The sequence below is a fragment of the Sturnira hondurensis genome, unplaced genomic scaffold (genome assembly GCF_014824575.4).
Source record: "Sturnira hondurensis isolate 20B ecotype Veracruz unplaced genomic scaffold, ASM1482457v3 Scaffold0021354, whole genome shotgun sequence".
In the NCBI taxonomy this organism is placed as follows: Eukaryota; Metazoa; Chordata; class Mammalia; order Chiroptera; family Phyllostomidae; genus Sturnira; species Sturnira hondurensis.
Window position 1 is genome coordinate 9,215,491 of NW_028093985.1, and position 25,659 is coordinate 9,241,149.

At 35.8% G+C, this 25,659-nt stretch overlaps 2 protein-coding genes and 1 non-coding gene across 5 annotated transcripts in view; 1 reads left to right on the forward strand and 2 right to left on the reverse strand.

Annotated features, from left to right (window-relative positions):
- Nucleotides 1–6,424: 6,424 nt before the first annotated feature.
- On the reverse strand, nt 6,425–24,670 carry TMEM167A (transmembrane protein 167A). The gene is made up of 4 exons (XM_037032057.1): nt 24,592–24,670; nt 15,541–15,650; nt 12,006–12,040; nt 6,425–7,503 (listed from the first exon to the last, which is right to left on the reverse strand). The coding sequence occupies exons 1-4, from the start codon at nt 24,592–24,594 to the stop codon at nt 7,433–7,435; spliced, it is 219 nt and encodes a 72-aa protein (XP_036887952.1). The 5' UTR covers nt 24,595–24,670; the 3' UTR covers nt 6,425–7,432.
- LOC118977561 (small nucleolar RNA U109) lies at nt 13,770–13,905 on the reverse strand. Its single transcript, XR_005064564.1, has one exon. It is a non-coding gene; the product is annotated as a small nucleolar RNA U109 (small nucleolar RNA).
- A 68-nt stretch (nt 24,671–24,738) lies between the features above and the next one.
- The window catches only part of XRCC4 (X-ray repair cross complementing 4), a 209,944-nt gene continuing 209,023 nt past the window's right edge, over nt 24,739–25,659 (forward strand). For 2 of the 3 annotated variants that reach the window (XM_037032053.1, XM_037032055.1), the window contains exon 1: nt 24,739–24,896. The gene's annotated coding sequence lies outside the window, so the exon portion shown is untranslated. Of the gene's footprint in view, nt 25,068–25,659 lie in introns of all 3 variants that reach the window. The other variant, XM_037032054.1, reaches the window with a different exon arrangement.

The following is a 25,659-nucleotide window of genomic DNA, read 5'->3' on the forward strand; positions in this document are numbered from 1 at the left end:
GCTTTGGTCTTCTTCTTCAGGCCCTCCAGAGCACCAAAATCAGAGCATAACAACTGATACTGGGTTTTAAGACATCCTGAAGCTTCTAGCTTCCCTTCCCTGTGGATTTCACGTCCAACAAAGAAACACAAGCAGCCTTAGAGAAGCTACTAAACCTGCTCCAGTTCTGTGGTGGAATCTTTTGCATGAGTCTGGTGTCCTTTGGCTCAAAGAACTGCGTGACTTGGCTCATTTTTCTGTCCACTTTACATCATCCTTCCTTTCAGAACATTCTTTATGCTAGTGCCCTATAAATTTCATGGCCACTTCAAGTCCGAGGCTCTTTTCTCATCTCTGGGTCTTTCAACATGCTGTTCCTTCTGCCTCTAAGCTCATGCTTTTTGGTCTGTAGGTCTGAGCTCACACAACTCCAACTGGCCTTCTCTGACCACTCAATTAAAATAATGCTGTTTTCTTCAGAGGCTGGGTACGTGTATCTAATTAGGTTTTTGGATAGTTGGTCTTCATTAAAACACAGGTTCTACAACAGCAGCTGTTCCTTGTACAAGCTGATGTGAGCACTGTCTCACAAACAGTTCTCACATTTTTCTGGGAAAAGAAAGTGATATGAAAAACTCCACATTGTGAAGCAGAGATGCCAAGGAATTAACTTCACATTTTTGAGCACAAAAATTATCCTGAGTTCTACCACTATTTCTACTCTTCATGGTAGCTCAGACTAATTGTCTAAGAATTCAGGAGCTGTCTCGGTAGTTTCCTATGTCCAATTTCTAAGTGTCAGCAGATTTGATTACATTTCTTTGAAAACATGCTTGTGATAATACTTAATAAAAACTCAACTCATGTCGGGATTGCCCGAATACAAATGCTATTTCAGGGAAATATAGAATCTAAAGAACTTGAGATACCTGGTTATAAACTAAGGGGGGAGAATGGTGGGGGAGGGAGTATGCGAGTGGAGGGGAATGAAGGGGGGAATACAAGAACTGTAATGGCATAATCAATATATATATATATATATATATATATATATATATATATTAAAAAACAAATGCTATTTCACACGATGGGTTTTGGTTAAAAGCTAAGAACAGAATGAGACTTAGTTTGTTCATAGAACTGTATTTTCAGAGCACTCACCCAACTCTATTACCTGATATTTTGTGTTCTATGGCTATTTTTGTATTGTAAATTTCTTAAACGTATAAGCCAAAATACTCTCATTTCCCAAAATTTAACAGTTCCATTTGTGAATACAAAACATTAGGTGAAAAACAAGCAAAGAATAAGCAATGTTTTTATTAAATGAAACCAAAAGGAAAAGGGAAATTCTTTTCCAGGAGCCCTAATGAAATAATATTGAGAGTATTCTAACTTCCTAACTTTCGATTTTCAANGAATGAGACTTACTTTGTTCATAGAACTGTATTTTCAGAGCACTCACCCAACTCTATTACCTGATATTTTGTGTTCTATGGCTATTTGTGTATTGTAAATTTCTTAAACATATAAGCCAAAATACTCTCATTTCCCAAAATTTAACAGTTCCATTTGTGAATACAAAACATTAGGTGAAAAACAAGCAAAGAATAAGCAATGTTTTTATTAAATGAAACCAAAAGGAAAAGGGAAATTCTTTTCCAGGAGCCCTAATGAAATAATATTGAGAGTATTCTAACTTCCTAACTTTCGATTTTCAAGGTCAAACCTTTTGGTGTTACATGGAGCCTGCAGATAACTTTGACACTTCAATGCTGCTACACGCTTCTTTGAAATCCTTCATGCTGTCAATGTTTCCTTATTTCTTTTCACACAGTTTAGTATCTTTCCAAATTTTCCCCAGCATTTAGCTTAGACATAGGACTTGATCAAAAATGTTAAAAGTGGCTCATAAATTATACATTTTTTGAAAATTTGGGCACAAGTCCTCAATCACTACACATTTGCTCCTAGGCCACTTCCTTCACCAAAGCAAACTCCATCACTTGTAGTGTCTGGGTTTTTGCAGTTACTACTGAGTGTTCTCATACTCCACAAAGTGTGTTTAGTGACTACCCTTATTTCCAATTTATATCCCCCACCCCAGACAAACCTGCTATGGTCAAGGATAGTAATGAAATCTCCTGAATTGAAAGCAGATTTTGCTTCCTTCTATGTTAAATTCAATGCACTCAGGCAAAGCCATTTTGAGTTCTTTCGAGCAGGCAGCAATCAGAAATTCAGTGACTTTTTAAATAGTCTCACATCAACTGGTAATAAAATGGAGCAGTGAGGGATTTACAATATACATCAAAGGAAACAACTAAGATACTGTTTTTCTATTCACATCTGCATTTTTTTTTTTAGTTCTAAATTCAACTATAAAGTGGGCTAAGTTATGAGAAAGTTAATTCTTTTTTTAATCCTCACCCCAGGACATTTTTTTTCATTGCTTTTAGGGGGAGGGAGGGAGGGAGGAAGAGAGACAGAGAGCAATTGGTTGCTTTCTTATGCACCTCGACTGGGGATTGAACCTGTATCCCGGGAATGTGCCCTGACTGGAGTCAAACCTGTGACCATTTGGTCTGGGGGATAATGTCCAACCAGAACCACATGCTCAGGGAAAGAAACAGTTCATTCTTGCAATATTATTTATTGTATTACTTCCCATAGAAACAAAACTGTAAATACTTTTACCTATCCCTGTGTAGTTGTTACAATTCACCTGGTTAGGTAAAAATTTTTTAGCAATAGGTCTAACAAAGCTTGCCTGTTGATTCAGTGCCCGGATGATACCCAAAGCAAGGCATGTAATATATATGAAGCCTTTTTGTATTTCTCAGTAAGTGTTATAAACTGGCTTAAAGTTTCAACTGATGGACACTGCTCACAGATAGACTTTGGACAGTGAGACAGCTAGCTACTTGCCAGAATATGATTGGGCATCTAAAGGCTTCCAGTTGAAGACAAGGTTTAAAATAAATGAGAATGAGTCATTTAGACTCTTCAAGGTTCACTCCAATGGAACAATATAATAAACTGAACAGTTCTAAGTTGCAAAACCACCACCAAAAATATGTAAATTCCCTAACACTAACCTTGACCAACCATTAATATGAAGGTAAAACAAATAGAAACATTTCTCTTTCCATCTTACTCAAAAGAAGGCAATTTCAATTTTCCTACCCCTAAAGAAACTGTTTTCACTCATCTGACAATAAAAATTAAGAGGCTTTTGAGAGTTCACTTTGACTTTTATTACACACCACAGGCATGTGGATTAACCAGAGGATGATTCTGTGTATTCTTTAAAATGACAGGAAACATCTCCCCCTGCCCCCGTTTCTGATTGTGGAGCAGCATATCAGATAATTTTTGGATTAATTTAGGGTAAAGTAAAATAAACCATGGCTGGCAGTATATAAATGACATAATTCTCAAACTATTTTTGGAAACTAGTGACTTGCTAATTGTTATTGAGAACAGGCTCACAGTATTCACAATACTAGTAAAGTTCTCAGTGTCAATGGTTTCTGTGACCTTCAATGAAACAAAACCAATTTCACCAAAGACTAATCAATATAAAAGTTAGGCTTCTAAGGCATCACATCAACATCATTAATCGAGGATTTGCTGTGCTCAGCTACTTATATTCTGAACACCCATTATTGGATACCAAAGAAAGTAAAGAGGGGTCCCTAAGAATCTTCCATTCTTGTTTTTAGCTCCCTACGACACAGTAACTTTTCAAAGGCTTTGAAAAGAGCATGAAGTCTTTGTTTATTGGAAATCTTTTCTGTATACCCAGGAAATGCAGACAATGCAACCATGTTTGTTCTTTGTGCTGATGGTGTGTTAACAATCATGGCTGCTTTTGCACTGATGGGAGTATGAGTGACTAAGAGATTCTAAAATTACTTCACCTGACTGGTTACCTTAGCTTTATATACTCAGCAGGTGAATCTCTGGAGTGCATGCTATTGTATTCCTGGACCAAATTAAGGTTAGCATGGGTATCTTCAACCTTGTTAATATATACTCCAAGGAATTTTTTTTTTTTAGTTTTTTTTTTTTGTCAGGCAGGAGGGAACACATTCAACTTAAAACTTTGAGGTAGGTACTAAATAATGAGAAAACTGCAGATGCTCTAGAACGAAACCTTTGCTCACCTTTCTGGGCTTGTCTTACTAATTCCCAGGTGGCATAAGCTAGGTCCTCACAGTCTGTGATGTATCACTGGTGTTTTGAGTACTGATCTTAAATTCAGCGTCAGCGCAGCTTCTTTGGAGAGGACTTCATGTCTCTGACTGAGTGGTCACCCTTCTATTTTCTCCGAGAACCCTGCCATTATCTCAATAGTAAACGCTATCACATAGCACTTTGTGTAAATAACTCCATCTCTCTCACCCACCACTACTTAATTACTCACAGAGGGGAGAAATTTTGTACTTATCTTCAGTGATAATACAGCATATGCACTCTATAAATGCTTCTTAAAAGAATACTGAAATATGAATGTTCTACGTACAAGTCCTAGGTCTTTTCACAAAACTAATCAAAGATCTGTTCATTTTTGACTTTGTAAACTTGGAGAAGTTACTTCATCCACACTTCTATTTTGCCCTAAGGTAAAACTAGACTGTTCTGTATATTACTAGGATGGAAGAGTCTATTACAAGTTACAGATTCCTACTATCTGTAGCATGAATGAGCTATTTTGAAGTTGAACACGTACGAGCATCCAGGACAGTGCCTGGCACAGCAGCACAGGCATTAAGAAGACAGCTGACTCCATTCTAAACTTTTTAAAGCCACACAGGCTTTAAAACACACTATGTTTCAACACACTATGTTTCACCTGTTTCAACACACTATGCAGCCTTTTGATTGACCAACTTTTAAAACTGCTTAGAAAGAAGATATGCTCCTGCCATTGGCACAGGTGAGGCCAACCAAGAACTAAGTATCGGCCTAAAACAAGTTCCAGGGGAGAGGGAATCAAAAGACTCTGGAGCCAGGAAGGAGGTCAGGCAGAGTACTGGAACCTAGGGTACTGTGGACCTCAGTGCCCACCATCCCATCTAGCCCCTCAGTAAGACTACACGGCAGAGGCAGTCCACCTGAAGCTTAGACTGGTCCTTAATCCTCTTCTGCATTCTACCACCCACCAAGACCACAAAGGGAAAGTATCTGAATACTCCCTGGGCTTGAAACAATCTACACTGCCCTTTGGGTTCTAGAACAGGATTCGGTGGTAGCTCCTTGAAAACAATAAAGAAAATGCTAATTGCTTTTATTCATAGCATCCTATCTTTCTCCCACCTCCCAAACAACTTGTTTTAAAAGGCCAGAAAGGCTGAGGTCAGAAATAAGCTACCTTCCACTCTGTTCAGAATCTCTAGAGTATAAACTGTTATATATTACCACAAATTTCCAAATAATTTTCCAAAATTATTTCATCCTCTGTCTTTCATCTACATCCTCCAAAATGCCATGTTAATGTTTTAGAACTGATTACTTAGAATACTCATTTTTTAAAATATTAGATTCATGTAGCATGTAAAGTTAGCTGTCACAGCTTTTCAAAAGTCTAGTTGGCAGCAGAGCTGGACAACAGATGGCCACTAAGAAGCCAGACCCAGAAAGGTGACTTACTCTGCATGTATATGCTGATAAGAGAGCACTATTTTGGGGACACCCTGAAAATCCTTGACCTAACAGGAAGCCCAAGAGACAGTTCAGAGTAGAAAAAAATATCATAGCGTGATTCCCTCTCTAAAGTAAATGTACCACTTTTAACCAGCTTAAAATAAGCCAAAAATGTAAAATAAACAATTATATCTATTGTTTACAAGTTTTTATCTTTTAAAAACAAGACAAACAAACAAAAACCAAGAAAACCCAGTGGCAATGCATACCAAGCTTTTCTTAAGTGCTTCCTATCATTCTTTCCAAGTAGTGGAGTGGCTTTCAGTTCTATACCGTGTTTCTGAGGAAAGAGCTACCAGCAGACTAATTTTTAAATAATTCTTTTCTTTAAAAAAATGCAAAAAATTGTTTTTCTCCTTTTTACCTTACAGGGAATTAAAAACTGAGAATAATATCTAATTAATACTATATACAAGGTCCAGCACAAATAACACCCTTTTTTATTACAAAATCATAGGCATGTAATTCTATAACATATTATCACACCATATGACATTTTAAATGTTCAAATTAAGACTATAAATTATTACACCCTTATTATTACCCTACCAACCACATTCAAGCAGGTGTTACTTCTGCCAGCCCTCACATAGTAAGGGCATTTTTTAGCTAAGATATTTAAATTCTCCTTAGCTTTGAAATTTTCATTTAATTTTGGCTGAATCTTACAAAATGTGAACCATAAACTTATAAATGGCTCTACAGTGAAATTTATGTTACACTCCCAATGTTCCTCTTGCCTTACTGAAGGTCCTCCTTTATTATCAAAGGTCAAAGACACTTTGCCATTCTGCATAGATCAACAGATTTAAAAACTCTTTATCAATCATCGTAAGTTACATAAGAGATTCCAGTTCAAGTTGACAGACAAAACATACGCTAGACTCAAAGTGCTGTATTTAAAAATAACAAAAATACAGTTTGCATTTTAGGGTAATTAAAATATGAAAAAACACATAGGATTATCATTTTGTAATTGTTCTGCTCTTTTCATTTTACGAATGTAATTTTATTTAGAGAATGACGACAGTTAGCTGGTCAAACTGACGCGTAAGACATGTATCCACACTCAACCAAAGGGGCTACAGGGATCACCACACCAGTCAGCTCCTCTAAACCCTTTGTAAGTTAAACATGAACATTTCCCAGTACTACTCAAGTCCCATCTCACTTATCTTCCTCCTTAGAACTGCACAGGTTTGTTTTAAATAGTTAAAAAATCTGCAATGACCTACAGAGTTCATTAAGAGTAGAGGTACTCTGGTTAATGCTCAAAATGGTGTGGCTCAAAATAGCAAAGCAAGTACTATTAAACATGAATGTAATCTTTATAAACAAAAATTGAATTTTTCCCCAATTAAAAAGAAAACTAGTCCAATACACGATCTCATTCTTTAGATACATCACTTCCAAATCATAGTGAAAGGGAATAAGTTAGCAATTTTTTCTACTATGTGCCTTAGAGATCCCTCATTAAAAACTGGTATTGGACACAACAAAATGACAATCGCAGAATGTAATATTGTAGTGACAGTACTGAGAATGACTGTTATAAACTCTTTGAGTACTAAATGGTTATACCCTAATTACACAGATTATTGGTCCAATAGTAAGACAGCAGCTGGAAATTTATCTCATTCAATGTTCAGAGATAAAGTTAACCATTCTTTCCATTATTTTCTGCAGATAAGTCCCCTTTTTATGTTGAAATCCATTGGGAATTAAATCCAGGCATTCTTCTAAGCTACTGCATGAAGAGGATGCTGAAGGCCATCACTATACAGCACACTGCAACATAAGGACTCTTCCGTTCACCTGTTGAAGGCAAGGGAGATATTCCAGTTGGTTAAATGTGTAGCTAACATAGATATGATTTGGTTATTACTTACAATGAGAGAAGGCTATATCAGAATCAAGACAAAGTTATTATTTACGAGGCCCATAATTTGGGAGGTGGGCAAAAGAAGAACTAGATGCAACAGAAAAGCAAACACAATACAAAACACACTGAATTATACCAATTTATTTCTAAGACCACCTCCTTTTTTCAGTTGTTTCGAAACCCTCAATGCGCCATTCCTGCGCAACGGCATAAACCCAAATATTAAAAAAGACAAGGCAGAATGGAGGACACAGATCCAAGAGAAATGAGCTCAAACTCAATTAAGGCCAAATATTGCTCAATATTTTCAGTAGAAAAAGATATTTCCTCTCATAAAAAAATTCAGCATACAATTTTTAGCCATATTTATTTTCCTCATCAGTAGCAACTCCTGATACTTTTTAAGGGGAAAACAAGCATAAACAGGACAATAAACAGAGGGTGATCAACAAAACTGCATTTTAAGAATGGGCATGAAATAAAATGCTTAATAAAAACATATTAGGAAAAGTAATTTCCCAGATGGAATTTATTTTATAGTATGATCACTCTGAGCCAGAAACGCAGAACTCAAAACAAGCACTGCAGCGTGTCTGTCTAAGGAGTGTTTGTACTCGGGGGACTTTCCTTCTCATGACATCGACCTGAGTTGGTGTGTGAATTGGTCCTGCCAACAGAGATCTCGTGACTGTGCGTTAACGCAAACCCACCTTCCTTGCAAGGTTGTACAATCCACAAAGCACCAGTGTTTCCGCTGCCTTGAGGACACACAAGAAAGGATGGAGAGTGACGTGCTACTTCTAAAAATAACCCTGGGTTTGTGGCTGTACGCCTAGCAAATATTGGATATGCACCCCTGACTTGTGTTTTTCTATGTTTTCCAGTATCTAAGTTCCTTATTTCATTTAGTAAGTTCAGTTAACTACCACTGAAAAACAACAAATATGACCACCTTTGCCAACTAAAACCCTCGACCGAGCTCACATAGTCGTGTTGTTAGTGAGCAGGTATCACTGTGTCTGTTCAATGACAGCACTCACAGGGCACAAGTGATGGGGCACACGCACAAATAAAATAAACAGTGGGTGTTTCACCTGCAAGCGTTTTTCATAAACATTTAATGGACTGCTTCTAGTTAAAGGAAAAATCTAGAAATCGAGAGCTTAGCATTTTCACAATACCACTATCTCAACTAGAAATAAAACATTTAAAGCTAAAAATCTTTAAGCAAAGCCAATTCCCTTGGTGGTAAAAAACTCAAGTTACACAACAAAATTTAAAAAAGAACCAACTCTGGCTTGCCCTCTTAGCGCAGTAGGCAGCGCGTCAGTCTCATAAAAAAGAACCAACTCATTCTGACATAAATTTCAGGTAGATTTGATGAGCAAGCCTGTCACTCTTATTGAGGCTAGAAATTCTCACTGTCTACCAGTCTTACCAAACACCTAAAAGAGAGATTGATATTGTCCTAAATTTTCCATCTGCTGAAAATCAATTTTTGAGGAAGTTCTCTTCCTCATCCTCCAACTTAGAATGCTATAATTTACATTTGGGTTTCATTCTCCTGTTTTTAATTTCCATAAAAGAGGCTGCCATGTGGTAGAGTTCAACATCTTTGGTTGAACTTGGGTAAGAATGTTACTTCTTGTCTGGTCCTGGTTCTGTGTAAGCGAATGTGAAACAGTTGCTGTAATGTGATGTGTAACATAAGATGGTTTGGCTGGGTCTTTTCCCATTAAAACTGCATCCTTTCTTTGTGGATATATTTTGTGTCAAGATAAGAGGAGCATGTGTTTGAGAAAGCAGCATATCTGCAGCAACATTTTCTAAGCCATTTTGCCAAAATGAAATGCTAATGCTTTTCCATAATTGGCAACAATGAATACGTTAACTGGACTATTTAACCAATGACATTCATGTAGTCAAGAGAAAAATAAAAATGAGCAAGCAAAAAAGAAAAGGTAGTTTATAATTCGACATAAAAATAGATGAGACTACAGGAAAGCATTAAGGAAGCTATAAACAAGGTGTCTTAAGTTTTTAGCTGTACTTCCAAGTAATAATTGTGGACAAAAGAGTCACCTGGGTTGGCTAATGAATGAAGCTGTACTTCTCATATTTATAACATAAAATGGATTTAAAATACCTCAATATTTTATTTCTGAACTAGCAACTCAATGTTAACACTGAGATGAAGGCTCAGCCTTCTAACTCCACACCTTTTATATTTTTACCAATGAGTATTTAGAATTACTCTAATGTGGTGATCTTCTATTCTTTCACTCTTTTGCTCTTCCATTATGTTCTCTTTGAGGTTTACTTGAGATATTCCAGCTACTTTGGTTTTTGACATTATTTCTTTTTCTGAGTGACTTGGCTCTGAAGCAAATAATTTGGTTTATACATATTTACATTTACCGCTAGCTATCAGCATTAGCCACAAGCATTGGCCATTGAGCATGACTGAATGCCAGATAAGTCTGCACCACCCAATTCTGTACATCTAGATGGGGTACTCTCAACCTCAGCACCACTGACATTTTGGGCTAATTCTGTTGGAAGGGGCTGCCCCGTGCGTCACAGGATGTTGGGCAACATTCCTGACCTAAAGCCAGCACACCCTACAGCTGGTATACATACACCGCCACTCTAGTTGTGCCAGTCAAAAACTTCTCCAGACACGGTCCAGTGTCGCCTGACTGACAACCACTTATCCGTGTCTGTACTTTACCAAAAGAAGGTCAATAACATTTCTTACCCCACCTGCAAAAAAGATTTCCATGCCTATCACTGTAAGAGACAATAAAGTCTGACAAAGAACCCTGAGGAAAAACAGTTTAACGTGTTAAAAGCACACTTAATTCTCTGAAAGATGTTTGTCTTAATAATCAATATATTAGAATGAGGGTCCTGACAGGGGTACTTTTCTGTAAAGCTCTTTGTGCTTATATTATTATCTTCTCGAGGAAGAAACCTAAAAAGCCAAGGAATCATACAGTCTCATCATAACGGACTTTAAAAGAGCTTCCAGATAATTTAGTGTTATATGTATAACTTCCACCGTGAGTAGGTCATGCCTGTGGTTAAAAGCTCAAGGAAAGAAAAGCTGCTCTCTCAGAATTATTTCAATGTTAACAACATGAATCATAGAAGATGCTTTAAAAAATTTGAAACTCCTGTAATTCTTAGCTGAGACTAGGTTATCCCTATAATTAGCTTTAGAAATACAAATTCTAAGGTTTTTTTAAAGAAAAAAACTAAATATTAGTTTAGTTTGTATTTTTTAATCTTTAATTAATTTTGTTTCCTGTTATGGAGCAACTTCTAAATTTTCCACATCTCTGAGAAGTGGCAACCAAAATAAAACATAATACTGTAATGGGAACACAGCTTATCTAAAGGAGATGATTCTTAAATTCTCCACCCCATTTAAAGAAATTAGGAAATTCAGGCAGTTGTCAGATCCATTAACTAGATTATTTTCTTCATCATGAAAGCCTGACACCTTATTAAAAACATAGTTCTGTATAAATCCAGTGTTAGAAGAGTATAAAAATCATTTTTTTGAGGGGGTCAGGTAAACTATTCCAAAGAAGACAAGAAATAGTACAAATGCCCTGATGTAGTGTTGGAACAAGGCATGTTAAAAAGGATAGGTAATCTATTTTCAAGAATATTGGTGAATTACAGCAATACATTTTAATTCATTCACTGCCAATTTTTGAGAGTTTACTATGTGCTGCTGGGCACTGTGCTAAATGTTACATATATCTATATGTATACGTGTATGTATATAAATATGGAAATGGGACAAGAGTATATTATTATCTAAACATAAATACACTGAAGATACTACTAACCTTATTGTGAAAAGTTAAAAGATAACTGCTCTTATGTTAACTTTAATCAATCAGAATAAAGCTTAGCTATGACCATACAGATTTAAAGACAAAAGTTAGTATTTTCTAAAAGCAATAAATAACATTCTACAACTTAGCATAAAGCAACAAAATGATTATGTTTAGACAATTGCTTAGTATGTCTTTCATTAATGGGAAATTCATCCTCGGTTATCAAAATGGTAGACACTAAACAGAAAAACATTCTTTCTACTATAAGCGTATGAGCATAAAACTATACACACTTGTCTGCAATCTTCTGAAAACCAGGAATGCATGGTATTTGATATCTGGATTTCCAGAGACTTTTTTCATATTTTCCACCTCCCTGTTAGTAAGTGTCATGACATATCCACCAACTCTAGCTTTAAATAGCATAAGGAAAAGAATTTGGTAGAACTTGATGAACTTTTGAAAATTCAAGAAAATCAGAAGCGTGCACTTTAAAAACTGACATTTGATTTGAAAACGACATAAGCAAATTGGCCAAGAATTTACAGCTGAGGAAATGATGAAGCTTATACAGAAACACTTACCAATTCTGGCACATTTCCAAAATATACCCAACAATCTGCATAAAATAAAAAAGAAAAAAGTAGCTATTGATTGCTGGAAAAGGTAAATCATTCAGTATCATTGAGATAATTCATTATACTAGCATTTTAAACTTTCGATACTTTGCTTCAAAACTGAAATTTGCCCAATGTTGAGTCACATATGTAGGATAACTTATCAACTATCATCACATGTAAACTATTATTAACTGGAATGTACGAGGTGTCACAGATTAAACCTAAGGTAAATTAGAGCAAGTGGCAAACACCTGTACGAGAACTAACTGACTTCAAAAAATGTAACTCTGTATTTAAATAACCTACAACTATAAAACCCAGTGATAGCATCTATATAACTATGTTATTCAATAAGGAAGAATACAAAAATATGTGTCTATGTTTTCAATATAAGAAGAAAACCCTGGTATAGGAACGATGTATATGAGGTAATTAAATATGGCATTTAAAACACATTCTAGAAATAAAAAGAACTAAGATGAAGATGCCCATTTAAATATATTTCAGCTGAATATATTATGAATTAAATATATATTATGTGCCTATATCATTTATTTGACATAAAAAAGTATTGGCATTAAAAAAAGTGAGTCATTCAATGAATACAGGTATCAGAAAAAAATAACACCATTGTAGATAACTATTTTGTTGGTTAGACAGAAGAATAAAATAATAAATGAAGTCTATGCATGATTACAAATCAAGATAAATTAACGTTACTAATTGTAGCAAGTTAGGATTGGCATAACAAAATCATAATATTTAATTCCAGGGAAATTTATATTACATTCTTTTTGCTTAAAGAGATAGCTGGCTAATGAATCATTATATTACTGTGATTACGACAGAAAGAAAAACTGGTAAATTAAGTTCTATATAGGTTCCTCCTCTGAAGTATAACTTCCTGACCTTAAAACAAAAGTCCCTTACTTCAGATGAAATGAAATGGGTAAAAACACAAGGTATTCTTGAAATATGGACATTCTGACAGGTGAAACAATTTTACTCTGACAACAGAAGGACTAACCATATATGTATACTCTTAGAAGTAATTTTTTTCTGAAAGTGTTGTTCTATCCATAAACATTTAACGAACTGCTTCCAGCTACAAGAAAAACCTAGAAAGTGAGAGATTATATATACAATTGCCAGACTGTGCCTAAAATTCAATCCTATTTAATTGGTTGCATAAATGTGAGAAACTTTTTTTATCTCTTTAATGGCATTCAGCACTCAGCAGGGTTGTTTAAGGATTAATGAGTTACTGTCTTTAGAATAGTGACTACCATGTGCTGTGTTTAGCCACACACACAAGGTTAAAGGTACGTGTGACAATAGCTACAGGTACCACTTAAAATCAGCAGACATCTCATCAAAAAATGGAGGACAACTGGTTAGTGATTTGCAATGCCATGATTTCATGATTCTGAAAGTCTACTAATTATAATAAGCACTAATGATTTAAAGCTTCTCTGGTTGCGGGACTCAGAGGCAGGACGCCTGGAGCGAAGCTCAGACTGTCCTGCCATATGACCACGTTCAAGGTCTTTTCAGTCCTAATAATCTATTAAGTATCACCAAAAAGTTGGAACAACAAAGTTAGCATATTAAAAGCTATTTAAATAAAAGAAAATTCCCACCATGGCCACTTTCAAACCCTTGACTGTACCAGCATATGCTTTAAAGTGTAAAAGTAGGCACGCTATTTCTTTGGGCTTTTCTCTAGTTTTATGTAGGAGAAATATACTACTACTCAACCTCTTCTGTAAGGTTGGTAGCCCTGAGAACTCCTTTTTTTAATGTAGCATGTTATGGATGTGTCCCTGCTCCCAAAGGAATGAGGAGCAGACATTTCCACATGCGATCGACTTTCTTCATAACAGCATCAATAAAGTATAAATATTCTATGGTACTACTATGTGATTATTCTTTAATGAAATAAACACTTAAAAGCATCTTATTAAATGGACATTATATATTATATTGGAATTCTAAGCAATTGATCAATAAGAATGTTTTCTGGTTTCTACCATACACTTTTAACTATAAGTTAATACTTTGGGGTCACAGAGAAAAGAAAGGAGAAAATAAAACTGTTTGGATAAAAAGACTCCACACACAAGTGACAAACAAATACAATTATGTAATTTCAACAAACAGACAAAGTTTTGATTGCTAAAGATTAAGTGCAATAGGCGTTGAAAAAAAAACAAACAAAAACGGTGGTATGAGAAGACAATGTCTATAAAGGGTGTGGGGCATTGTCATAAAAACTTATGGACAAATAGCATCTGTTTTCAATTTCAAATGAAATAAAGTTCTTCAGACTAACAGAAATAGATTATCAGTTTCCTAGAACAGGAGACTAACAGAAATAGATTATCAGTTTACTAGAACAGGATAACCGGTTTTCAATTTTCAAAACTGGTTAGAGTTCTATTTATTCCTTTACAGATATTCAAACAGTGCTAGGAAATAAAAATGAAGAGTAAAAAAAAAAAAGGTTTAGATAATGGGATGTTTCAGTAAATGTTAATTATGAGTCCAAAGACAGAATAAAATTGAAGGAAAGAAGGAGAAATTATTATTCTCACAGTTGAGTATCTACCATGTGGTCTCTTGCAGGGGGTTTTATTAGTGGAAGTATTTGGCCTTGCAGGATCCTAACTTGGCCTTTTTCTTCCCATTAAAAACAAAAAAGGTGCTGGAGATAATTATTCCTATGTGCAGTATTCTATTATTTCATCCTTTTATTCCTTAAAATCATTAAGTGAGGTGCAGGCTCTTATCAAGAAAGGATTAATACAATTATTCACAGAAATTAATAGATATGTAAGGCCAAGAAAACATATTTACCACATAAGCTCTTCTTTTAAATATATTCTTCTTTTTGCTTAAATTCAACATGTATTTCTGTATTATGAACGTGGCATTTTAAAATTTACTTCTGTGTGTTATGACATTAAGCTTAAATTTTTTTTGGGGGGGTATGAACTTAATAATTAAAAGAAATGTGACATGCCCAAGACTTAATTTTTACTACTGTTTAAGTAAACTAAATAAAGTTCTTCAGGAATTTTTAATTTATGATACAGACAGGGAGTTCATGTGATTATAGCAGTCTTGGTTAAAGAGGTAATGTCTGTATTTATTTTTATGGACACAGGGCTTACAAACTGTTAATGCTTTCAAAATGTGAAAACTAACTTTACTAATTATTCTATTTTCTTATTCCCAGAAAAAATATCTGTTCATTTTTTTAAATATAAATTTTCTTCAGTATAGTAAATTTCAGGTCACTTATGATATTTAGCTTTATATTTAGTAGGAATCTGCAAATATACAGTTTTTGGATTTTTTAAAAGGAGGAAGGAAATATAAAAAGTTATTATAAACTAAGTTCTGTACAGAAATGAAATTGTTTAATAACGTTTATAGTAATTTACATTCAATGGCTGTGAGAATTAATCTGGGTGATCAGACATCATGAGTAACATACCCAGTTTTATTTCTGTCCAGGAGGCTGGGTGCCAAGGATCGGATGTAAGCACAGGTACATATAAGCAGCAAGATTACAGTCAACAGACTCTGAAAATTGAAAATGGCAGACTAAAAAGAAAAAAAAAAGAAAAATTAGTATCAAAAGAAAAACTGTATTGGTAAATCATGCCAGACAAGTCCATATAAAGAATCATAGCTTTTTCTTCAAAAAGGCAAACAGAATGCCATGTCTGAGAATACTTAAAACCAAAATACAGTAATGAGGGATTCTGAGAGTGTGCTTTCTTTCATTCTTTGGGCTACGGAACGAAGAAAATGTAACAAAAATTCTAAGTTCAACAATTTTAAAAACACAATAAAAAATGCCATGAATCCAAAATAGCTCACCAAAGCTGAATCAGTATGTAATTAAAATAAATGTTCTAGAGACCCAGACTACAAGTAGGGCACAGTCTTTAAACTCTGCCGATAGCTGACCATGACCCATTAGCCCCTCTCTAAGTCTTTGTTTCACATCTTTAAAACTGGGTGGAAAGCAGGAAGATAGGTTACATGCTGACTAAAGTGTCTTTCAATTCTGCAATTCTTTTAGGACAAGAATGTTTTAAATTTTAGCAATCATTTTCCATGCACTGACTCATAATGGGTTATTTGGTTTTGGTGAAAGAAAAGCACTTGCTCATTTATTGCTGATTCTTTAGAAGTGACTCAATAAATTAAACAAAGGAATCAAAGGAAAACACAAATTCCAGTCCAAGTAAAATGAAGGTGGATTTACTTTATTCAAAATTCAGCTCAAGCACTATCTTTTCCAAAAGTCTCCATGAACTCGTTTGCTTCCCCTCTCGTATTTCATATAGAACTCTTCTTTCTGTACCCATAGCAAACTGTTATACGTTATTCTAATACTCCTCTCTGAAGAGTGGACATTATCTGATCAATCTTTAGCACCTATGTACTTGACACATAGTAGGAACTCAATAAGGAATGGTTGAATAAATAAAAAGTACAGAAGTACGACTGTATATATAATAAATCCAAAAGAATCTAGTGAAAAATAATTACAGACCATAAGGGAATTAAGTAAGGTGGCTGGGTGTATAATTAAAATATCTAAATCAACAGTCTTCATGATTATATTATCAACCAGTTAAGACATAATGGAAATAAAAAGACTTCATTTATAATAACAAACTATCTAGGAATAAGCTTAACATGATGTGCAACAGCTTTGACTAAGATCAAAGAACAAAACTGACAAAAACCTTAAAACATACTGCAGAAGACAGCAGAAGTGGTATACTGGGTTCTTACATTCGAAGGCAACATCAGAAAGCTAATCTGCAAATTTAAAGTGAACGCAATATCAACAAGTTATTCTGAAATACACAACTGATTTTGAAGTTCATGTGAAAAAATAAATTTAAAAAACTAGGCCTTTTCAACTATTGTAGTAATATTTTTAAAACCTTTAATACAGACATTTGTAGGATATTTACAAACTATTGAAAACATTTTTAAAAGTTGTATGTTATTTACCAATATACCAAGGACAAAAAATGCTAAGTGGTAGGAAAAATAGCGTGCTTTTTTTTTCTTCACAATAATATCTTTAGCTGTGCAAGCCTTAGGGAAAGAAGAGGGGGGAATCCAGTGATTTTTCTGTGGAAGGTTTTAACCTAATTCTCAACTTTTTTGAATTTCTCAAATTTTCCAAGTGTTAGTTTTGTGGTCTGAAAAATATAAGCAAAAATCTTTTACATTATTTTGTTTTTCTATGGAAATAATTTCTTCATTGATAAACAAGTATAAAGTTTAATATGCCTTGGTTTTTAATTGGATTTTAATTTTGCATATGTGAAGGCAAGTGATATATTGTATAACTTGAAAGAAATGAATGAACACATAATCAATTCTAGATAGGAAACACAGTATTTCACAAGACCTTTCAACGATCCTATTTTGAACATGTATATGAATATGTTGATGGATACAGTATTTGGTAATAAGCTCATGAAATACAAAGCACAGATTTCCTTGCAGCCAACATAATTAAATGTATATTTAGTATCTACTCTGGGATATGAGGCTAGACATGGAATTAAACAAGTACATAGCATGGTCCCTTGCATCCAGGACTCTACAAAAGCTAATGACAACAACTGATATTCACTGAGTCCTTGTTCTGGATTATCTTATTTATCCTCATATGTGATGATTTCAATAACCTTTATATGTGAGATAACTGAGGCATATAGCAGTTATAATCATGTTAAGACATATGTTTAAAAAACTAAATAGAAACTAACATATGTGACCACAGAGCCATGCTCACCCCCTCCCCAATAAATAAATAAATTGCTGTTTTCACAAAGAAAAGCTAGGAAAAGCTTCAAGCAGAAAGCAGGAACTGAATCAATCCTTGAAAGAGACATTACAAATAGACAGATAGCCAAAGAATAGAGAGCAGGCTCTGGAAGGGGCAAAGGCATGGAAACATTCCCACAGACTCAGGAAGTTGCAGAGAATGATGTTCAGATTTACTGCACAAAGCAAAGGATTTACGTAGTAAAGTGGTTGGAAAATAAATTTGCCAAGTAGGTTTATCGTCTTCCTAATGGAGTATCTAAATTCACAATTTTGCAATATTTAGTTTTTTCCTTCCCTGAATGTCCTGTTAAAGAAACATGCTTAAAATGATATGGTGTCTGGGACTGGTTTCTAAGTAATCCAGTGTGTGTGTGGTTGATGAAATGCTGAGTGTATGAGGCTTCATTGTATTTTTCTTTCTACCTATGTATGTTTAAATTTTTCATAATAAAAATTTTAATAGGCACTTAAAAACATGCTTATTATTAAAGAAGTAGGGTGTGTTATACATATTTGTATGTGAATCCATTTACAAATGAAAATCATTTACAAGCAGGCAATATACAATACAGATAACTTTGTTCTTGGGGTTTATAGACCCTAAAATCTAAACAAATAACCTTAGGTGGTAAAGTCTTTTAGATGTACTCAGACTGGTGCACAGAGTGTTTCAAACATTAGTCTACCACAGCTTAGCCTACCTGCACATTCCTCCTAATGCTTAGCATCTGTGGGTCGCTGATATAAAACTTTAGTCTCAGGGTTAAAGGAAACAGATGTTCCTGTTTTGTAGAAAAATAATTGGGATTTTAAATAAGAAAGTGTTATTAAAGGAAAGGGAAGAAGCTAAGAAAAAGGGAAGCATATTCCATCACAAAGTAGAAGGAAAGATGATACAAAAAGGTGATAAGAAAAGTGAAATTCATTTACTGTTTTTAATTTTTTCCAGATCTTTTAAATCATGAAGTCCTTTTCAAGGTCTTCTGTATTTTTGCACATTTCCATCTGGTTTTGCCTGCTTGGTGAACTGACTCAAACTTCTGATCTCCCAACTCAAGAGTGACCTTCTCTGTGAAGTCTCTCCTTTTCCCACTCTCTACGCTAAGCAGAGTCAGGAACTTTGTACAGGTGTTACACACAGAGCTCCCGATTGCAGCACTCATCAAACTGTGCTCTAACTGTCTCCTTCATTTTATTAAGGTTTTCTTATTAATCCCTATGACTATCACACAAAATCCAAACAGTATAGAAATCCAGACAAAGAAACAATGAGAAAAACAACAAAAATACACATATTAATACACTAAAAAATGCTTTGCCAGAGAGTGCTCAATGACTGCTTGCTAACTGTAAGACTTTAAGCCTATTGTGTTTTCATTAGTCCAGGATTGCTTAAGTTACATCTAACTTATTTATTTTTAAGATTACTAAAATAAATTGTTAACCAATTAAAGGTCTTCTTTATGCACAACACTGTCTGGGACCATTACATATTGACTAACTCCTATGTGGGAAATAAATTATTATTGACATATTTAATTTTCAGTTTAATGGAAATTCACTTTAAACAAAAACTGAATACCAAAATTTTTAATTTTTGAAACCCCCAAGAGCAGCAATTTTACTTGTTTTAATGACTACTGCTTTTACACAAAACTAAAAACTTTTATCCCTCTGGAGGGATTTAAGGAAACCTAGAAATGACATTTCTGACCTAGTTGTGATAAAAAACTACATACAGCACCGGAAAAGTGGGTCAGCACTTTACCACTTACAAATCTAGGTCAGGTCAGCATTTTTCAACTAGTTTGTAACTGTAAATTCACATGTACCACTACTATCTCTTAAAATGTAAACCTGTATATGAATGTACAAACACACACACACAAATACCTCGTTTGCCCAAAATAAGTGACTACAGGTGATTGAAAAAATTTTCACTAATACACAGAAATATTGAACATTTTCCTTTGGTGTTATTAGCACATAAGTTCAACCTTTGCTGCTTACTGTAAGCTAATACTGATATTGTATCAAATATACAAGTTATTTTACCCAGAACTGCTTAATGCTTCAATGTTAAGAACACATCAGCTTCTCTTAGAATCAATGGTTATAGTCATATGGACTATTTAATGAAATATGTGCATAAATTGGACCTTGGGAAAACCAGCATCTCTATGCACCACTGTAATTTCACTTATAAAATGAGGGGTGGGGCTAGACTAAATTGCCATTTGATTTCACCGATCGTGTTTCAAAAGTGTAGAGACTTTTCTCTACTTATATTTTCTATTTACATAACTGTGACAGCTCCGAGTAAAGCTCCAGTCCAGAGTAGAAGCACCTGAACTCTGTTCTCCACTGGCCACATTGGTGGTCATTTGCATTTATTTTCATCTCATTCTCATGGTACCTACCTACAATGCATTTGCTGTGTTTGTGCTGCTTAGTTTTAAACAAAGAGTTTAAACATAGTTATTTTATGGACAACTCAGAATGAAATAGAAGCAACAAGGATGTCAAAGGTGTAAGGGAAAGAGTACATAAACCTGCAATAAAGAAATGAATGCCTCACGCGTGTCCTTGATAAATTATTCTGACATGAGAAAATATCTGAAGGACAAAGTGCAAATCCTGTTGGAAAAAAATTTACTCTAGCTACTTGGTCAGAACTGACAGACTGATAACACAGAAATGCTCCCAAATACATTGAGTCAAATGTGGTAAGAACCCTGGCCACGCATTAGAATCATTTGGAGCTTTTAAAAACAACCAATGCTCAGAAATTTGGACTTAAATTAGTTGGGCATCTACAATTTCTCAAAGTTCCCTGGAAGTCTCTCCTCACAGGCAAGGCTAGAAGCCACTACACTAGAGGACCAGCATCCATATCAGATACCAATTAGCCTAATGCAATTATTTCAATAGTGTAGTTCATGGAAACCTGCCAGAGGTTTATGAAGTCAAACTATTTTTTAATACTAAGAAGATATTTGCCTTTTTACTTAGATGCCTTTTGTGTTAATGGTGCAAAAATAACAGTAGCATGAGAATTATTATTTTATGTAAGTCCCCTTACCCCTTAACCACTAAGGCATGACAACCTCTCCGTCACCCATTCTGGAATTAACGGCATTATTGTATAATAAAAGATTTGGTGACAGAGGTGTTAAGTTTAAATCTGAGCATCACTATTTATAAGCAGTGTGATCTTGGACAAGACACTTAACCTGTCTGCACTTTATTATTAAGTACAATATGCCCAATAATGTAAGTCTTTAATAAAACACCACATGTAAAATGCCTGGCAGTGTAAGTGTTTAATTGTTATTTCCTTCTAATCCAATCATCATCCAAAATGGAGTTGTCCTTCATCAACCCCCACTAAGCACCTTCAAATCGATTTTATGTATCCTTTCTTTTAACCTAACTAGTTGTTAACAGTTGAGGCATTCCATCTTCTGCTAGCTGCACTTGTTTCTAAACTGGTTTCCCAAATTTTAATCTTCCTCTATTTAAATATACCCTCTCTATATTGTTACTAGTTGGTTTCCTAAAATGCACACCATTCTTTTCGCTGTTCAAAGTCTTTACCAGGTAAGCAATTAAACCTCATCAAAACATAGTCCTTGACAAACAAAAACCCCTTTAAGATCTGGCCCCCAATCTTTCTAGTCTCATCTCTCATAATTTTGCTACTTCATTCCCGCCAGTCTCCAAGCACCGATTGAACTTCAGGCTATTTGGCTCCATAACTGCCATTTACTTTATCTATATCTAAAGAATAGAGAACACTGTCCAGTTCTAGCTATTGATTCCTTTAATAATCTGTAATCACTTTTGAACATATGGGTCAGTGTTACCTCCTTGGGGATATCTCTGAAGCAGTTCCCAGACAGAATTACTTTCTTGTGTTTCATTAGCATTTACATGCTCATATTTTATCTGCTACTAGATGGTGAACATTTCCCACCCCTTATTTCATACTGTTTAATTATAAAATGTGGGCAATAGCACCTACCCTGCAGGGTTTGTATCTGTATACACCCTGTATCTTAATAATATCTGTAAATTACCTAATATACTCACAGAGGAAGAAGTGAAGATAAACTTCTTCAAGTTAACCAAGTAAAGGATGGGAACTGGGAATGACTTTGACTCTATACGGCTCAGTCTAAAGCCCATGGTCTTTCTACATGTTAGCAGATAACACACGGACTTTACTTATTTAATAATCTTTCTCATCGGACTGTGAAGTTCTTAAAGACTCTGAGCTGCCTTACATGACTTTGTGTTTTGACTCATTCATTCGAGTACTAACTCGAACTCAAACGATGATGTAGAGATTAAAAGAACTAGTCTACACTTTAAAAGCTCTGACTAGAGAGGGGAGAAATACAGGCAACACCTTGCTGCTGTTTTTCTTTTGGTAAGTGCTTTGCTAGTGGGGGCCAAGAACTATGGATGCCCAGATGGATACCTAAAAGTAGAAAAAAACTAAGTTTTGGGGGGAGGGGCATAAAAACACAAATTATGAAAACTATGGGAAGAGATGAAACTTGAGATGAATCTCAATGATGTAAAAAGTTAGGAAGAACAAGGTATTATAAAGTTCTTGAAAATATTAATTAAGTAGTATAATTATCAGACTGTTTATACTCTTATAAACAGTCTGCTGATACACATGTTATGGCCTTGAAACATATTTAGAAAATGAATTCATTACAGTATGGTAATTCAGATTTAAGTCATTACCACTTGGTAACTTCAGAAATACACCAAATTTATGGGCAAACTCAATGCTGACATCTGAAGCTCATAGGAACACAGCAGCAATGAAAAATCAATCACCTAACAGTTGTTCCTGTTGTCCAACCTTGTCTGACTGACACATTGTATTTGACAGTGACAAATCAATAAAACATCTCAGCCTCTATTATGATGTTTCTGTTAACAACAACATGAAGATTTCTAGCATCTGGACATTGAAAAAGTCGGGTCCTGGCTGAACTCCCTACTAGGTTGTGCAACCCTAAGCACATCCGTCTCCTTGTTCCTGACTTTCGCCATCTACTCAAAGTGGGCTTGAAATAAGACAATGCTTATAAACGGATTTTTCAAACACAGCCACTCAAGGGCTAATAAATGAGCTACAACTGTTACTTTTGAAAAAGTGTGGCCAAGACAGTTTAAATACTATTGATTTTAAATACAGTATCCACCTTGATTTTAACTAGACACCAGACAGTAAGATGATGAGAATAACGTATCTTTGACTTGAACAACAGGTAAAATAATTCAATTTTAGCTTCGTGGAAGACATGAAAGAATTAAAAGTAACAGACTCCTTACTCTTTTTAAGTTGAAGGAACCAAATTTTCTAAGTTAAATGACAGCTCACTAATGACCCTCCTTCAAAGCAAGTGCACCCTGCCCATCATATGGGAGGTGGGGAAAGAGGATATCCTTGATCAAGAAGGGAATATAACATGCCATAAACTGCTATTTCCTCTTTAAGTGGTAAACTCCAGGGAAGAGAAACTGTGACTTAAGCCTTATCCAAACATAAACAAAGTAACTAGCATAAAGCAAGCAACAATAAATGAGTTTTCGATGAAATGTCTAAGGGTTCTGTGCTGTACGGAATTCTGCAGAACTTCTGGGAACACAAGCTTGGCAACTATCACATAGAATAGCATTTTGTGCATCGTGGTTGCTTTCTATTCTCTAGTAAAAGGCAGGCATCTTTCCCCTCCAAGTCTGCTCCTAACTGCAACATCTGACAGGTGGACTTCAAAAATTCATCATGAGGGCCTAGAGTAGAGGCTTTTGGCATTTTACCATTAACAAAAGTAAAATGCCTTTTGGCAGAGGTTGGCACACTGGTTTATTACTACTGATACTGCATCTATCCTCTGGCCATGCTGGAAGCCATTACCTCCTTTCTTCAGCCTGGAAATGCATATATATATTTCAAACTTTTCTAAGAGAGCAAAACTATCAAAGGAATCTGCAATAACATAACATAACACATACAACCTTAATAACGTGTGGTGAGGAGAGGGAGACCTGAGGCCAGACACCACTCAAACTATATTAAACTCGTAGAAAAAAAACCCATCTCTTCAGAAATTTCCAGTCACTGAACCTGTAACTTGTAAAATAGCATCTTTAAGGCTGAGAGAATCGAGTGGGGGAGGCCTAAAGGCCCCTGATTCAACAGGTAAAAATCAAGGTGTGAAGTTTGGACTTTATTTGACAACTATGAAATAAAAACCTGGATCTGGCGCGTAGGGAAACGTAACTCAAAATAAGCAGCGAAAACTCCGGAAGCTGTAACGATTCAAAGGATCAAGGCCTACTAAGAGTCTATGTAATTGACCGGTAATTTCTTCTTAACAAGTCAAGATAGTGGCCTCTGCGGAATGGGAACGGGACGGGCTGGGACATCCGGGAGTCTTCCCTGGGTGGTCGGCCTTGGTTCTCAGAGGTTGGGCGTGCAGGGGCCACATGGCTCCCGGGCCTGTACACCCTCCGAACTACGGGAAAATCAAGCTAGTGACAAGGATCCCTCCTGGCCCGCGAACCCGGAACCACCACCCAACCCTCCAGCCCTAGTTCGGGACCACAGGCCCTTCCGAAGGCTCAACCACGACCCCACGACTCCGATTCTTACCATAGTGAGGCCGGCGAAGCCCCAGCCACATCACCCTTCCGGGCCCAGGGCGGAAAAGGCGTGCTCGCCCCGCCTTCCCGTCTCGCCCCTTCCGGCATTCCAGTAGGACCTGTCAGGGCACCGCCTCCTGAACTGCGGACTCAGACACTGGGATAGGCTCCTCTCTACGGGAATAAGGTGGGATTTAAGTGACGTCACGAGCCCCGTGCGGAAGTAGATGACGTAGATGACACTCTCATTGGCTGCAGGACTGCGCTTGTGGGAGCGGGCCTTTTGGAGGAGACCGGAAATGGGGTCACTAAGAGGTACTATTCGGAAGTGGAGGGTTGTCTCTTTAAATAATAGTAATTGTAGGCCTTTTGTTTGTTTTATTTCCCCCTATTTTTTTAATTTTAAATTTGTTTTTAGTTTTCTGTTATTTCTGTTTACAACTCCGTGGTGCGTGGATATTTCCCTGGCAGGATCACCTTCTACGTGTAAGCTACTGGGCCTTTCGTTTGTTGACTAGCGAACGCCTGCGTCCCATGGCCTGATCCACAAGGCGTGCACCTCCTGGACCCGGTTCTCCCGTTGCACTTTAGGGTTTTTTGTTTTTGTTTTTGTTTTTTGGATTACAAAACGTCTTTGAAATGCCCTGTATGGTTCTGGGATTAGGAGGGCGCTTGAACCTGGAGGATTATATTGAGTAGCCTTTTGGGTCATTTCTCTTAATACAGGCCTTTTCTCTCCCAATCCCCAGCAAAAACAAAAACAAAAAACTTGTCAGTAGGTTGCATTTGGGGCTGAAACATTTGACTCTTTGGAAACAGGGAAGAACTTTCTATGGTAATGAATGGGAAGCAGCTGCCTTTCCTGAGCTCTAGAGAAGTGATCCACTAGCGAGACAAAGCACATGCCAACTTAATCTTTTAATTGGTAGTATTATTTAGCTTCCTGTAAATTTAATAGTCCCAGTAGACGACGCTCTATTTTTCCCCGTTTTTTCTTTGCATATTCTAATAGCTGGAGAAATGGGTGCCCTGGTGTGTTTGTTCACTGTGCATAGTTTTAGGAAATTTAGTTTATCCC

Excerpts from the sequence above, each read along its gene's own strand:
- TMEM167A (XM_037032057.1), bottom strand. Across the intron at positions 12,041-15,540 it reads CTGGACAGAAATAAAACTGG|ATTGTTGGGTATATTTTGGA; the intron begins GTATGTTACTCA and ends TATTTTATGCAG. Across the intron at positions 7,504-12,005 it reads TTGGAAATGTGCCAGAATTG|GTGAACGGAAGAGTCCTTAT; the intron begins GTAAGTGTTTCT and ends TGCCTTCAACAG.